This window comes from Chenopodium album, chromosome 21 (genome assembly GCF_948465745.1).
Source record: "Chenopodium album chromosome 21, dcCheAlbu1.1, whole genome shotgun sequence".
Classification (NCBI taxonomy): Eukaryota; Viridiplantae; Streptophyta; class Magnoliopsida; order Caryophyllales; family Amaranthaceae; genus Chenopodium; species Chenopodium album.
The window spans coordinates 1,369,739-1,382,733 of NC_137854.1; the positions used below are offsets into that span (position 1 = coordinate 1,369,739).

Below are 12,995 nucleotides of genomic sequence, written 5' to 3' on the forward strand. Positions count from 1 at the left end.
GGCATCAAGGACAGGTGGAAGGGGTACTTCGATGAATTATTTAATGGAAGTAATGGAGTTGTGATAGGAGATACCTCTATGAGTGATGAAGAAATCAACATGGAGTATGTGCGAAGGATTAGGAGAGTAGAGGTGGAGATTGCACTGAGGAAGATGAAACCTAAGAAGGCGGTTGGCCCTGATGGGGTACCGATAGAGGTGTGGAGGTGTTTGGGTAAGATTGGTATTGAGTGGTTAACAAACCTTTTCAACAAGATATGGACGGCTACAAGGATCCCACAAGATTGGAGGAAAAGCACCTTGGTCCCGGTTTATAAAAACAAAGGAGACGCTCAAGATTGTTCTAACTATCGAGGAATTAAGCTTATGAGCCATACTATGAAGTTGTGGGAAAGGGTGATTGAACAAAGGTTGAGGGCATGCACAAGCATTTCAGATAACCAATTTGGTTTTATGCCTGGGAGATCTACTATGGAGGCAATCCATTTGATAAGACAAATGATGGAGTTTTATAGGGTAAAGAAGAAAGATCTTCATATGGTCTTTATTGATTTAGAGAAGGCATATGACAAGGTGCCAAGAGAGATACTTTGGTGGGCAATGTTGAAGAAAGGTATCCCACGAAGGTATGTAGACCTAGTTAAGGATATGTATCGGGATGTGTCAACAAATGTGAGGACATGCGGAGGGTTGACAAAAGATTTCCCTATTACAATCGGATTGCATCAAGGGTCTGCATTAAGCCCTTTTCTTTTTGCAACGGTTCTAGATGAATTAACTAGACCAATTCAAGATGAGGTTCCATGGTGTATGCTGTTCGCAGATGATATCGTTTTGGTGGATGAGACTAAGGATGGGGTTAATGTCAAGTTGGAGCAATGGAGGCAAAGGTTGGAATCTAGAGGGTTTAAGCTAAGTCGGAGTAAGACTGAATATTTGGTATGTCGTTTTGGCACTCAGAGGGGGACAAGCAATGAAGTGGTGAGTTTGGATGGAAAGGATTTGACCATGAGTGAATGTTTTAAGTACCTAGGGTCGATCATCCAGAAGAATGGTGACATTGATCAAGACGTGACCCACAGGATTAAGTCAGGGTGGCTTAAATGGAGAGCGGCCACGGGAGTGTTATGCGACCGCAGCATTCCCTTAAAGTTGAAGGGAAAATTCTACAGGACTGCCATAAGACCAGTGTTGCTCTATGGTACAGAATGTTGGGCTTCTAAGAAAGAGCATATTAAAAAGATGGAGGTTACGGAAATGCGCATGTTAAGGTGGATGTGTGGAAACACTTTAAGAGATAGAATCAGAAATGAGGTTATTCGCAAGAAAGTAGGTGTGGCGGGCATTGTAGATAAATTAAGGGAAAATCGTCTGCGTTGGTTTGGACATGTAAGACGGAGACCCGAGGGTGCACCGGTGCGAAGAGTGGAAGAGTGGGACCATGGAGGGATTAAACGAGGAAGAGGGAGACCAAAGATGACTTGGTTGAAAGGAGTGAGGAAGGATATGAAGTGCATGGATTTACGTGAGGATGAAGTTTTGGATCGTAAGGGATGGAGGAGAAAGATTTATGTTGATGACTACACGGAATAATCAAATTTGGTTCATGTTAGCCGACCCCACTTTTGGGATTAAGGCTTTGATTGATTGATTGATTGATTGATTATATAAAGATTTTGATGACAAATAGGTTAATTTATCTTTTCCCAATGCTCCCATTAATTTTTATCTCATCATTTACAAAAAATAAAAAATCACTAATCAAATTACACCAAACTCCCTCAAAATTTACCCAAACCCAAAAGGTTAGAGTTGAAAAAAGTGAAGAGGCAGGGGTAATAAATAAATTGAAAACCCTTGAAGCGGAAGAGAAAGGAAAAGAAGAGTAGAGACTGTTTTCTTTTTTCTGGGTTTAAAGTCATAATCAATCATCATACTATACCTGGATTATTAGATCCACCATTACTATTTTGACAACTTAACCTCTCCTCTTTTTCTTCTTCTTCTCACCCTCTTTACTTTATTTTTATTCTTTACTAACCAACTTAATCTATTTTTCTATACTAAAGTTAATCCAGAAATTTTTAAGGGTGCAAAAACAAAAACAAAAACAAAAATTACTGGAAGTTTGTATCAATTTGAGCCAAGAAATTATGTAAAAATTGAAACTTTTTGAAGATTTGATGAACCCCATGTCTGCAAATTCCGCTTCATCCAGTGCTCGATTGATGTCTGGTAATTGGTTTGACTTTATGCTCTTGCTCTTAATCATATCTGTTAATTTTCCTGTTTTTTTTTAATTGTTTTTTGTTACAGAGATTAATTTGTTTAAATTTAAGTTCATATTTTTTGTGGGGTTTAAGTTTATTAATTGAACATATTGATGATTATATTCTGAGCTGGGTTTCTTTAATTGGTCAATGTTCCCATCAATATCTGTACTTTACTAAATTTGTGTTTGATTTAATAATTTCACCTTTCAAGATTGGTTTATATTAGGGAATTTTGGATAATGTGGTTGATTTAGAAATAATTGATGATTTGGGCTGTATACTTTATCGTAATGTGATGAATTTACTGACTGGATCAATGATCAATGCCAGTTGCTGATCATTAAATGTTAGCTTCAATCCTGTGAGCTCATCAATTCGTCACACTTTTCTTGTTTGGTGTGTTGTACCCACTATATCAAAGAACTTTATCTTCATCTAGTGAAGGGCAGCAATAAATTCGGAATTGTTATGTTGATTGTCAAAATTTAGGAATGAGTGAGATTCCACTGATCAGGTTGATTAACTGAACTTGAAAGTTAGATTGAGTAAAAGAATTACAGCTTCGAAATTATCGAGGGGAAGATGAGAATTAGATTTGTGCATCTTTTTGCTATAGTTAGGAGGATATGAAATGCATTTGGTGTTTCTTGTGCTATTTTTCATGTCCAATGCTAATGTTTTCGCATTGAGGAACAAATCTCTAGAATTTCAAATTTTGTTTAGTGTCATGATTGTTATGTTAGAAAACAGAAATCACTTATATTCACTTTCATTTATGCTATAATAGAACACTGTGGTAGTGACCTGCTCTTGCATCTGCATCTGCATATGCATAGGTTGTATTTTCTTAACTGCAGTATTATCTTCGGGATAATATGGAAGGGAAATTGAGGATGAAGAACAAATACAAGAAACCAACCACTTTGCGTTGCAGTGCAGGGAACAGATGTTCATTACCTATTGCAGTGGTTAGTGTGGTTGTGTGCCTATTTCTACTGCAGCTTTACACTCTTCTACCCCAGAAGGATGCCTTTAAATTGGATACACGTATACTCACTAGTAAAAGTTTTCGTGAGCTTGAAGAAGTTGATGAGGAGAACATCCAAGTGCCCCCTCCAAGAAAACGTTCTCCACGTGCTATTAAACGGAAACCCAAGAAGCCAACTACAATTATTGAAGAGTTCCTTGACGAGACATCTCAAATGCGGCATGTTTTCTTTCCTGACATAAAAACTGCAATTGATCCAAACAAGGGGAACGACAGCTTCTACTATCACCCTGGAAGAATATGGCTAGACACAGAAGGAAATCCTATCCAAGCTCATGGTGGTGGCATTTTATATGATGATAGATCAGAGACATATTATTGGTATGGGGAGTATAAGGATGGACCAACATATCATGCCCACAAGAAAGGAGCAGCACGAGTAAGTTTTTATTTATGAGAATGTTCTTTTGTATGCATAAGCTTGTAGAATTTAATTAATTTGAGATAGAAAACTGTTGAAGAAAAATGGAGAAATGATTCGATAAGGTCGTTGTGACATTCCTATGTAGCAGACATAACAGTCCATAATGAGAGCATAATGCCAAGATGAGATAGAGAAAGACAAAGGATAGAGAGGAATGGAGATTGGGTGAACTAAGGACCACTTTTCATGCAATTTATGTCCCATCTGGTGAAATGAAACTTTCCTTTTCTTTTTCTGTACACCAAAGCATGTCAAATTCATGAGCGTTACTACAAAGTCTACAATATCTGCATAGAAACTTTGGTTCAACCATCAAGAAAGCTTGTTATTCATGTGGGAATGCTTTTACTGGCGTTTGTAATCACATGATATAAGGTGGTTCATGTCTTTGAAGTGATGGATTTCTCTTTCTTATGAGTTCACGATCCAAGTGTTCTGAACCAAATGGTTCCTGCTATGTGTTCCAGTCTTGTGTGAACTTAAGTTCAAAATAACCTGTCTTTTTAATGTATCTCGGTATTGAAAACAGGAAAGTAGTTATTGCTCCATCAAATTTGCTAGTTGCTACTTTGATATTCTCTTTGATCCATATGATAATAGGTCACTGTATGCTTAAGGTGAAGATACTATGTTGGTAGTAGCTGTATGTCTAGTATTCTAGATGATTCTCTATATTTGTACGTAGTATATGTTTTGAAAGAATGCTTTCACCGACTGCAGATTTTTGTAGCATGCCCTTGTGAATTAGGCGTCATAAACTTGGTGCTCATGCCTCATGTTTCTTTGAAGGAAAATTAAGAAATCCACCCAATTGAGGGTGTTGTTCTAACATATCCTATATGCTATTCATAGGAGACGCCCTTTGTTTTCTTGCAACCGTATAGGATAATAGGGCTGATATGCTATGGAGAATGAATGGAAGTCAGGTTCAGGTGTTGCTTCAGATGGGGTTGATTTGGTTAAGTTTTAGGGCTGGCTATTAGTTTAGTGCCTTAGAGTTATTTTTTGCTTTTGATTTCTTATGGTTACCATGTTAAACTGCTACTAGATTTTGATTCAGATTAGATCATAGGAAAATGAAAGTGGAAATGGCAATTTCGGAAAAACTAGGAAACAATCTCTCCACTTATCTCATTTTCAGTAGCTTTCCTAGGAATATGGAACTAAGACCTGATTGGAGTTTCAGAAAATTTGAATTGGTTGCGGGAACTTAAACCTGATTGGAGTTTCAGAAAATGTGAATTGGTTGTGAAAATCATTTACTGCACTTATATACATAGCTCTAGCTCACTGTTGCATGATCACCTAAATTATTCTTTTGTTACTTGGAGAATGCTGGGGAATTGGAGTCAAATACTTTTTGTATACTACTGGGAAGTGTAAACTAAGCGCATCAGTTGAGAATGGCAAGATTATTTGATTCCATGTTAAGCACTTTTAGTTTGGATCTTGTTTGGAAATTTTATAGGTTTCTCCCGAGTTTGCAATGTTGGAATGCTGCATTAGTCATGGAACACTACCTGTGGAAGATACTTTGGGTCTGGCCCTTGAGGAATTTCTAAGTCTACCACACCCTCCTCTGTTTTTGGTTTACACAAGGTTCTAGTCACCATGAAAATCACCTCTTTTCCTGTCTATGTTTGATCTATTTACGTTCCAGTTGTTCCTCTCTATATGGTGGTGAGAGAATACAGCTTTTGGCTAATAGCTCATAAGACATCACTGCTCTTGCTTCCTGGAACTGCTTGTGTTCTGGTGGATACATCAGGAGTTCAAATTCAGTGGCTGCCTGTCTTAGGCTTTGGTGAATTTAGTGTAAAGGGATAGCTGTAGTTTAGGCTTCCTAAAATTGAATTGTATTATCAATTTATCATACAAAGATTAAAAATTTACGTAAAATTTCAAAAAATTTGACATATCTAGAAAACTCCCTGCCATTCTTGGTTGGCTTTTGAGTATCATAAAGTCTGATTTTGTTATTTTTTTTTTCAGGTTGATATAATAGGAGTTGGTTGCTACTCATCCAAGGATTTGTGGACTTGGAAAAATGAGGGGATTGTGCTTGCAGCTGAAGAAAATGACGAGACTCATGATCTTCACAAATCCAACGTGCTTGAGAGACCAAAAGTTTTGTACAATGAGAACACAGGAAAGTACGTTATGTGGATGCATATAGATGATACAAACTATACAAAAGCCCATGTGGGTGTGGCTGTCAGCGACTATCCTAATGGTCCATTTGAGTACCTCTATAGCAAAAATCCTCATGGCTTCGACAGCAGAGATATGACGGTCTTCAGGGATGATGATGGTGTTGCATATCTCATCTATTCTTCTGTTGAAAATAGTGAACTCCATATAAGTCCACTTACTAAGGATTATCTTGATGTTTCTAACATTGTGAGTCCAGTTCTCATTGGCCACCACCGTGAAGCCCCGGCTTTATTCAAGCATCAAGGCACTTACTACATGATCACGTCGGGCTGCACAGGTTGGGCTCCAAACGAAGCATTGGCTCATGCATCTGATTCCATCATGGGCCCTTGGGAAACTATGGGAAATCCATGTTTAGGAGGTAACAAAATATTTAGGGAAACAACTTTTTTCGCTCAGAGCACATTTGTCCTGCCCCTGAAGGGGCTTCCGAACTACTACATATTTATGGCTGATAGATGGAACCCGGCGGATTTGAGGGACTCAAGATATGTGTGGCTTCCTCTGAAGGTTGCAGGACCGGTGGATCAGCCTCTTGATTATGACTTTGGGTTCCCATTATGGCCCCGAGTGTCGATTTTCTGGCACAAGAGATGGAGACTTCCTTTCAGATTGAGTGGTTAGCTTCTGTTACCTGTATCATATTCTACAAAAGGTAATTAAATTGGCCAATTCTTTCTTTCAATTTCTCTCGTTGCTCATATGTAAGTTGTAACAATATCATTTTTTCTTACAGTTTACACGATTTTACACTTAGCTTGGTAGTAATAAAACTAGTGTCCTAGTGTTTATATCAATTGGGAGAAACCGAATACGTATTGTTTTATAGAGGATCAAATGACATGTTTGAGGATTTCCTATATCGAATCGCCATTTACACTTGATTGCTGTTACTAATTCAGTACTTTGCCATTGTGGTTGACATGTACCATCAAAATTAGACTTGTTAAAGAAAAATAGAGGAAATTTTACAGAGTCCAATTCAATCTATTGTTGTGATGTTAACTCAAAATTTGTTAAATCATCTTTGTCATCCATGTACGACAATAGACCCTATATACAACCATAAAAGCATCTTCAGATATCTTCGTTCTCCTAAAGGAGAGACAAAGTCTAAAGGCTACATCATTTTTTTTTTCCAAAAAGTTGAAAGAAAAAAAAATTGCTCCGTACCTTTTTTTTTTTTCATTATGTATCATTAGATAAATAGATTGAAAATATGGAGAGCCATGCACACACATTAATGTTTCCCAGCAATATTATATGCATCATCACGTGTGCACTAAGGCCCCGTTTGATTTGATGTAAAACGCTTTCAATGAAGGAAAATTACGATTACAAATTAATATTGCTTTGTTTAGTTCCTTACAAGAAAAGTAATAGAAAATTAAAATAGAAATGGAAATGTGAAGATTGATAGAGAAAGGACATTGAAAAATAACATTGAAAGCATTGAAAAAATAGAAAAACATTGAAAAATCGTCTTCTATGAAAACATTTTACATCAAACCAAATAGGGCATATGTGTAAAAATCATATTATGATAGGTAAAATATACGCATTATCCTACTACAAATCTTGTAATTATACAATGTAACATTAGTTTTATGATTATGCAAATGCTCCATTGTATGAATCTATATGGTATGTTAGATTTTATTGATGACATATTATGTTAAGCATCACTCAATAACATAAAATAAAAACAGAAAAATAAAGTTGGAGCACTTTAGACCGTTAATCACCAAAGTCAAATATTTGGGTCTACTCATTTGCGGATCTATATTCGGAGCCCCGATATTGGGCTGAGTAGGCGAACCCAACAAGTCCGTTTCATTGATATAATCGTGACAACTACTGAGGCCTCTCTTGTAGTGCTAAGTCAATTTCCATTTTGGACTTCTTATAAAAGATGTGCCTTTTCTTTTTCCCGGTTTATAAAACATACTACGTATATTTTATATTTTTATGATATCACTTTCTTCATTTTTGACCACAATGAGTGTGGTTTTTGTTGTTTAATCTGAAGGACAATTGGGCCACATACTCCCTTTAAAAACCAGTCGGACAATACTAAGGAAGATAAGTGTTGTTAAGCTCAGATAAATTTAAGAAAAATAAGTTCAGATGGGTTGTGAAAAAGATAAATAAGATTACATATATCGATTTACTATAAAATAAATTTATAGCTACAATAAGTTCCAATAAATGTGTTTAAGATAAGATAAATTTTAATAAATAAAAATCAAGTGAATATGTAATATTTCATACCATCTCGAAAAAATAAAATAAAATAGAAATAAAAATAAAAAAAGGGTTTTGTTGTAAGATTAAAGGAGGTTGGAGAAAAAGAAAAGGGTAAGCCAAAAAGAAGGAGAGAGAGTCAAGTCAAAAGATTAGATGTACTAGAAGTGGAAACTCTGAAAGAAGTTCCCACAATCCCACCAGGTTTGGTGGGCCAAAAGTGCCCATTTTTTATTTAGCCCTTCTGAATCAACCAAAAAGGTTCAATGTATGGGCCCCAAACTTTTTCTTGTAAATTAATCAAGCACTACTATTCTTCTTCACAAATTTGCCGGCCCACTGTGTGAGCCCATATATATCTTATCTCTATTCACTAGACACTAGTAATGCCTAAACCAAATTACACATATTTCTTCCAAAAAAAAAGAAAGAAAAGAATTGATTCCACATATAGCTCATAAGCCTTTATATTACTATATTACTGATCAATATATCATTTGAAATAAGTACTTCATTTTATTTGAATCCTATAATGTGTGAACGATTTAAAATATAACACCTTAATATCTACAATTTGTAAGAGCAAAATTTCAATATGTTATTCTTACGTTTTATCTAACTTAGCAATCAAGCTAGCTAGTACACGAAAATCTTATAACAAGATTGTCAATATTACAATGTACATCTCCATATATCTATGTCACAATGTATATATAATCTATGTTACAATTAATGTAAAACCGTGTTACTAACTTGGCACGTATTGATTCATCTAAAACCTTTAAAAAATCGATTTATCATCAGAGTAAAAACAGGCTTTACATTTTCTCATTTCCTGTTTACAACTTTAAGCATAATAAAAGTAGCTTTGGCATCCTCTTTACAAGTTTATCCCGGCCTTTAGTTAGCAGCTGTGATGGATGGCATTTCATTTCCAAGTATGTACCAACTCCACTATCAATTTGGATTTATCGTTTTTTCCATGTAACTAATGTAACCCCAGCTCTTAAGATCAGATAATATGTAAAAAGATGTACATAAAAAATTAAAATAAAATTAATAAAGTGGGCACAATCTTATTGGATGTTTTTTTTTCCCTTCTTTCTTTTTCCATCTCCACTTTAGCCATCTGTTGGACTAGTCACATCTAACCCACATGTATCCCAATATTGAACCTTTGTAGGACCCTCTTCCTTCCCTTTAAATTTAGGTCCAAACACCCCCCACCCCTCCCACTCAAAGCCCTTTTTTCACTTCAATTTCAAGCAATTTATATAAAGTCGCTCCTTCAGTCTGTAACAGCTCTTTCTATTTTGACAATGATTGTTCAGTACGTAGTATAAAAAAATAAATAAAAAAAGCTTTCAGAGATTGAAAAAGTGTTAAGCTCGCTTATGGTTTCATAAGGATTTTGTAAGCACTAAGTTAGCATATATATCCTAATATTAGATAATCATTTGAAGTTGGTGTGATTAGCATGAATAAAGGTCAATACTATGTTTTTGTTGATAGAAATGGTGGAGCCCAAATGCACATATATGTACTTACACCTATAAATCCATGGAACGATGGAAATTGCTCTAATGAGCTACTACTATATGCATCTCTAAGTATGGTTCTCCTATAACTTTGGCAAATTTGGGTTGACATACCAATTATTTGCCTAATGCTTATTGGTGATTGTGCGATCCAAGTGCTACAATTTGAAAATTCTACAGTGGTCGTTTGAAATATGACTATCATAATATTTTAATGATTATATAGTTCATAATTAACGTACTTTTATCCAAGTAATTAATTATATAACTCTATTTTTGCTATAAAATATTATTATCAATATTTTTTTAATTTATTAAATTTTTAGTTTTATTTATGTAATTTTTACTCTTATTTTATAGTTTCTCGAAAAATATTTATTTTATGTTGGATTGAAATTTTCAAAGATTATATTTGCATTTTAGAAATTAGAATACTAATTGTGTACAATTTATAGTGTGAAAAAATGGATCGCTCATATTATTTATCATTAAAATAATAAGATAGTCATATTTCAAACGACCGCTGTTGAAACATCTGCTACAATTACTTGTCCTTCATATACTTTGAGAATAAGTATTGCTATTTACTTTGATTTTGTGTCGTTGCGTTTTAAGCTATTGAACTATTCTCCGTACTATTTTCTAGCTAATAATTTTTATTCTTATAGAAAAGCAAAAGAAACAACCTCTTTTTTTCTCTTTTCTTCAAAATTAATCCATAACAAGAGGTAGAAGAGAACGAACTCTCTTGCATTTTAGCATCATGTGTATATGTACCAAGTCTAATGAAAATAATATATGTACCAAAAAAATCAATCTGACTATAAAATTCATAGACATACTCTATTGAAAAAAATTAATCACAATTAAGCGTGCGTGATCAAATTGATAAAGTAACCAAATCCAAAGAAAATAAATCCATGACCCAAATTTAAGATGTTATGATCATGATCATCCATTCTGCAATATCAAACCCTATCCAAAATCCAAATTGCAACCTAAATTGATCGATAATATCTCAATATGCCTTTTTTTTTTAACATTGTTTAAAAAAAAATTAAAATTAAAACCTCACATCCTTAAACCTCATCACACATACACATAGAAATGCAAGCACGTGCGAGCGTGCTTCAAAATGCACGATCGCACGTGCAAGCCACAGCTAAGGTTTCCATGCACTGGCCCACACGACGGGTTGATCCCTCCAATTCAAGAATATTCCGGCAGCTGGAGACGCCAACATTGAGCACTGTGCCATCGACCACCCTTCTTTATACCTCCTAAGCAAAGCCCTGACATCATCACAAACCTCCTCGCCATACGCCACGTGTCCGAACCCCACCCCACGCATCCTCCCTGTCCACCGAGTGGCATTCTCTCTCCTCTCCGCTGACGTGTCCTCCGGGCAAGCCAACAAATCCACAAGCGCCCTGCCCGCTGCCCGTTCCAACATCAACTTCTCATTACTCGTCCTACCAAAACTCTCCTCTAACGCCTCAAAGTAAACCCTAAACCACCTTAAACACTCCGAAAAACCTCGTACAAACCCCTCTTCCTCCGCCGCAAAATCCGCCTCCTCTTCAACCACCGTAACAACCCTCGGATTCAGCCCCCTAAACGCCGACAACAACCCATCACGGCGGCGTAAACTCAACGTATGTAACGAGTTTACGAGGTTTATCGCTAAAGCCTCGTCCTCCTTAACATCAAGATCAGAAAAATCAAGATTAGACAAATCTCCTACATGGTGAATAACCTTAAATTTAAAGGGTACCCCCATTAATCTAGCAAACTTCTCTAATCGAACACCGATTTCTTTCATCACACGTTGGACTCCGACATCGTTACTATCGAGCACGGTGGTTAGCTTCAAGTGAGGCGTGTCATCCATACGTGTGGCAAGAGCTTCTAGAAGAGTCGGCCATTGAGTACAAAATGTGTTACTAATGTCAATAATATGAAGTTTAGGTTCACCATCTAGGGCATCAATCAATGCACCGTTACTCGCCACGTGTCCGAATGTAGTCCAAGGACTAACTTCTTGGAACTTAAGTAGCATTTTCCGATTTGTTTCGAACGAGAATGATTTATCCGCGGCAACTCTCATGTTGTTGTAGCAACGATCGCCGGAATCGGTCATTCGAGTAAAAAGAGCTTGTGTGAAGTAGGATGCTAACTTCTGCTCGACGTCCCCGTATGGGGACCCGAGTTCGTTTAGCATCCATAGTATTTGGTGGAGTCGAGCGGTGTCAAAGTCTGACACCGCTCGAGCTGCCTCAAGTAGAAGGTTATCAGCCCATTTACCTACGTAAAAAGATGGGTCAGATAACAACTCTAGGTTAAGGGTTGTTGTTGTTGTTGTAGTACCACCGCCATGGGTGGTTGGGGGGGTGTTGGTGGTGGTGGGGGTGGAGGTGGTAGTGGTGGAAGGCGAAGCGGAAGGATGATGATATTGTTGATGATGATGGTGTTGCTGTTGTTGTTGCTGATAGGGATAAGAAGGATAAAAAGGCGAGGATGATGTATGAGGTTGAGGTTGTTGTTTATTGTGTGAAGAGGAAGAAGAGAAGTCTTCTTCATCCATGAAAAAGTTGAAGCATTCTTCGTCTTGATGATAGTGTTGTTGTTGTTGTTGTTGATGTTGATGATAATGGTAATAGTTGTTGTTGTTGTTGTTACTATTATGAGTAGAATGTTTGGAAGAGATAATAGAGGAAGAACTAGAATTGGAATTGTTGAAAGAAGATTGATTATCAGAAGATAATTGTTGTTGTTGTTGTGGGTGTGTTTGTTGGAAACTGACTAGTCTAAACAAAGTATCCATTTTAACCCAACCATCAAGTATGTAATTTGATGATGAATAATATGATATGATGATGAGGGGATAAAAACAATTTATTTATTTTTGGGTTAAAAATAAAAATGAAAAATCAACTCACCCACTTCTTAAAAACTTAGATTGAAACTGACTACAAGTTGAATTGTGAGGTGTAAATCATCAGAAGAGAATATGGGGTGGTGTGGTGGGTTTTTAACTGAGTGGATAGGAAATTCTAAAAAATAAAAAAGAAAATGTTTTATTTTTTTACTTTATTGAAATAAAGGAGTATCTTGATGTTGGATTTTAGCTCATTCATTCAACATCATTAGTATAGTAGGAGAGAGAATTAAAAGAGTATTTTTGTGAGAAATGGGGAAAAGAGAATCTCTATTTTTTTTTTTAATCTCTTTTTTGCTTTTGGTCTAATCGATGA

The 12,995-nt window shown here is 36.1% G+C and overlaps 1 protein-coding gene and 1 pseudogene across 2 annotated transcripts; one reads left to right on the plus strand and one right to left on the minus strand.

Annotated features, from left to right (window-relative positions):
- The first annotated feature begins 1,817 nt into the window (after window positions 1-1,817).
- On the plus strand, window positions 1,818-6,819 carry LOC145601434 (uncharacterized). Of its 2 annotated transcripts, none has more exons than XM_081657454.1 (3): window positions 1,818-2,235; window positions 3,213-3,700; window positions 5,738-6,819. In XM_081657454.1, the coding sequence occupies exons 1-3, from the start codon at window positions 2,184-2,186 to the stop codon at window positions 6,581-6,583; spliced, it is 1,386 nt and encodes a 461-aa protein (XP_081513580.1). In that variant the 5' UTR covers window positions 1,818-2,183; the 3' UTR covers window positions 6,584-6,819. The 2 variants fall into 2 exon arrangements, with proteins under 2 accessions (XP_081513580.1, XP_081513579.1); XM_081657453.1 differs by having other exon boundaries at window positions 1,819-2,235; window positions 3,110-3,700.
- Window positions 6,820-10,723: 3,904 nt separating this feature from the next.
- On the minus strand, window positions 10,724-12,747 carry LOC145601241 (protein SHORT-ROOT pseudogene; annotated as a pseudogene).
- Window positions 12,748-12,995: the final 248 nt, after the last annotated feature.

Coding starts and splice junctions, on each gene's coding strand:
- LOC145601434 (XM_081657453.1), top strand. CDS start 3,149: ATGGAAGGGAAATTGAGGATGAAGAACAAATACAAGAAACCAACCACT. Junction 3,701..5,737: donor ACAAGAAAGGAGCAGCACGA/GTAAGTTTTTAT, acceptor TTTTTTTTTCAG/GTTGATATAATAGGAGTTGG.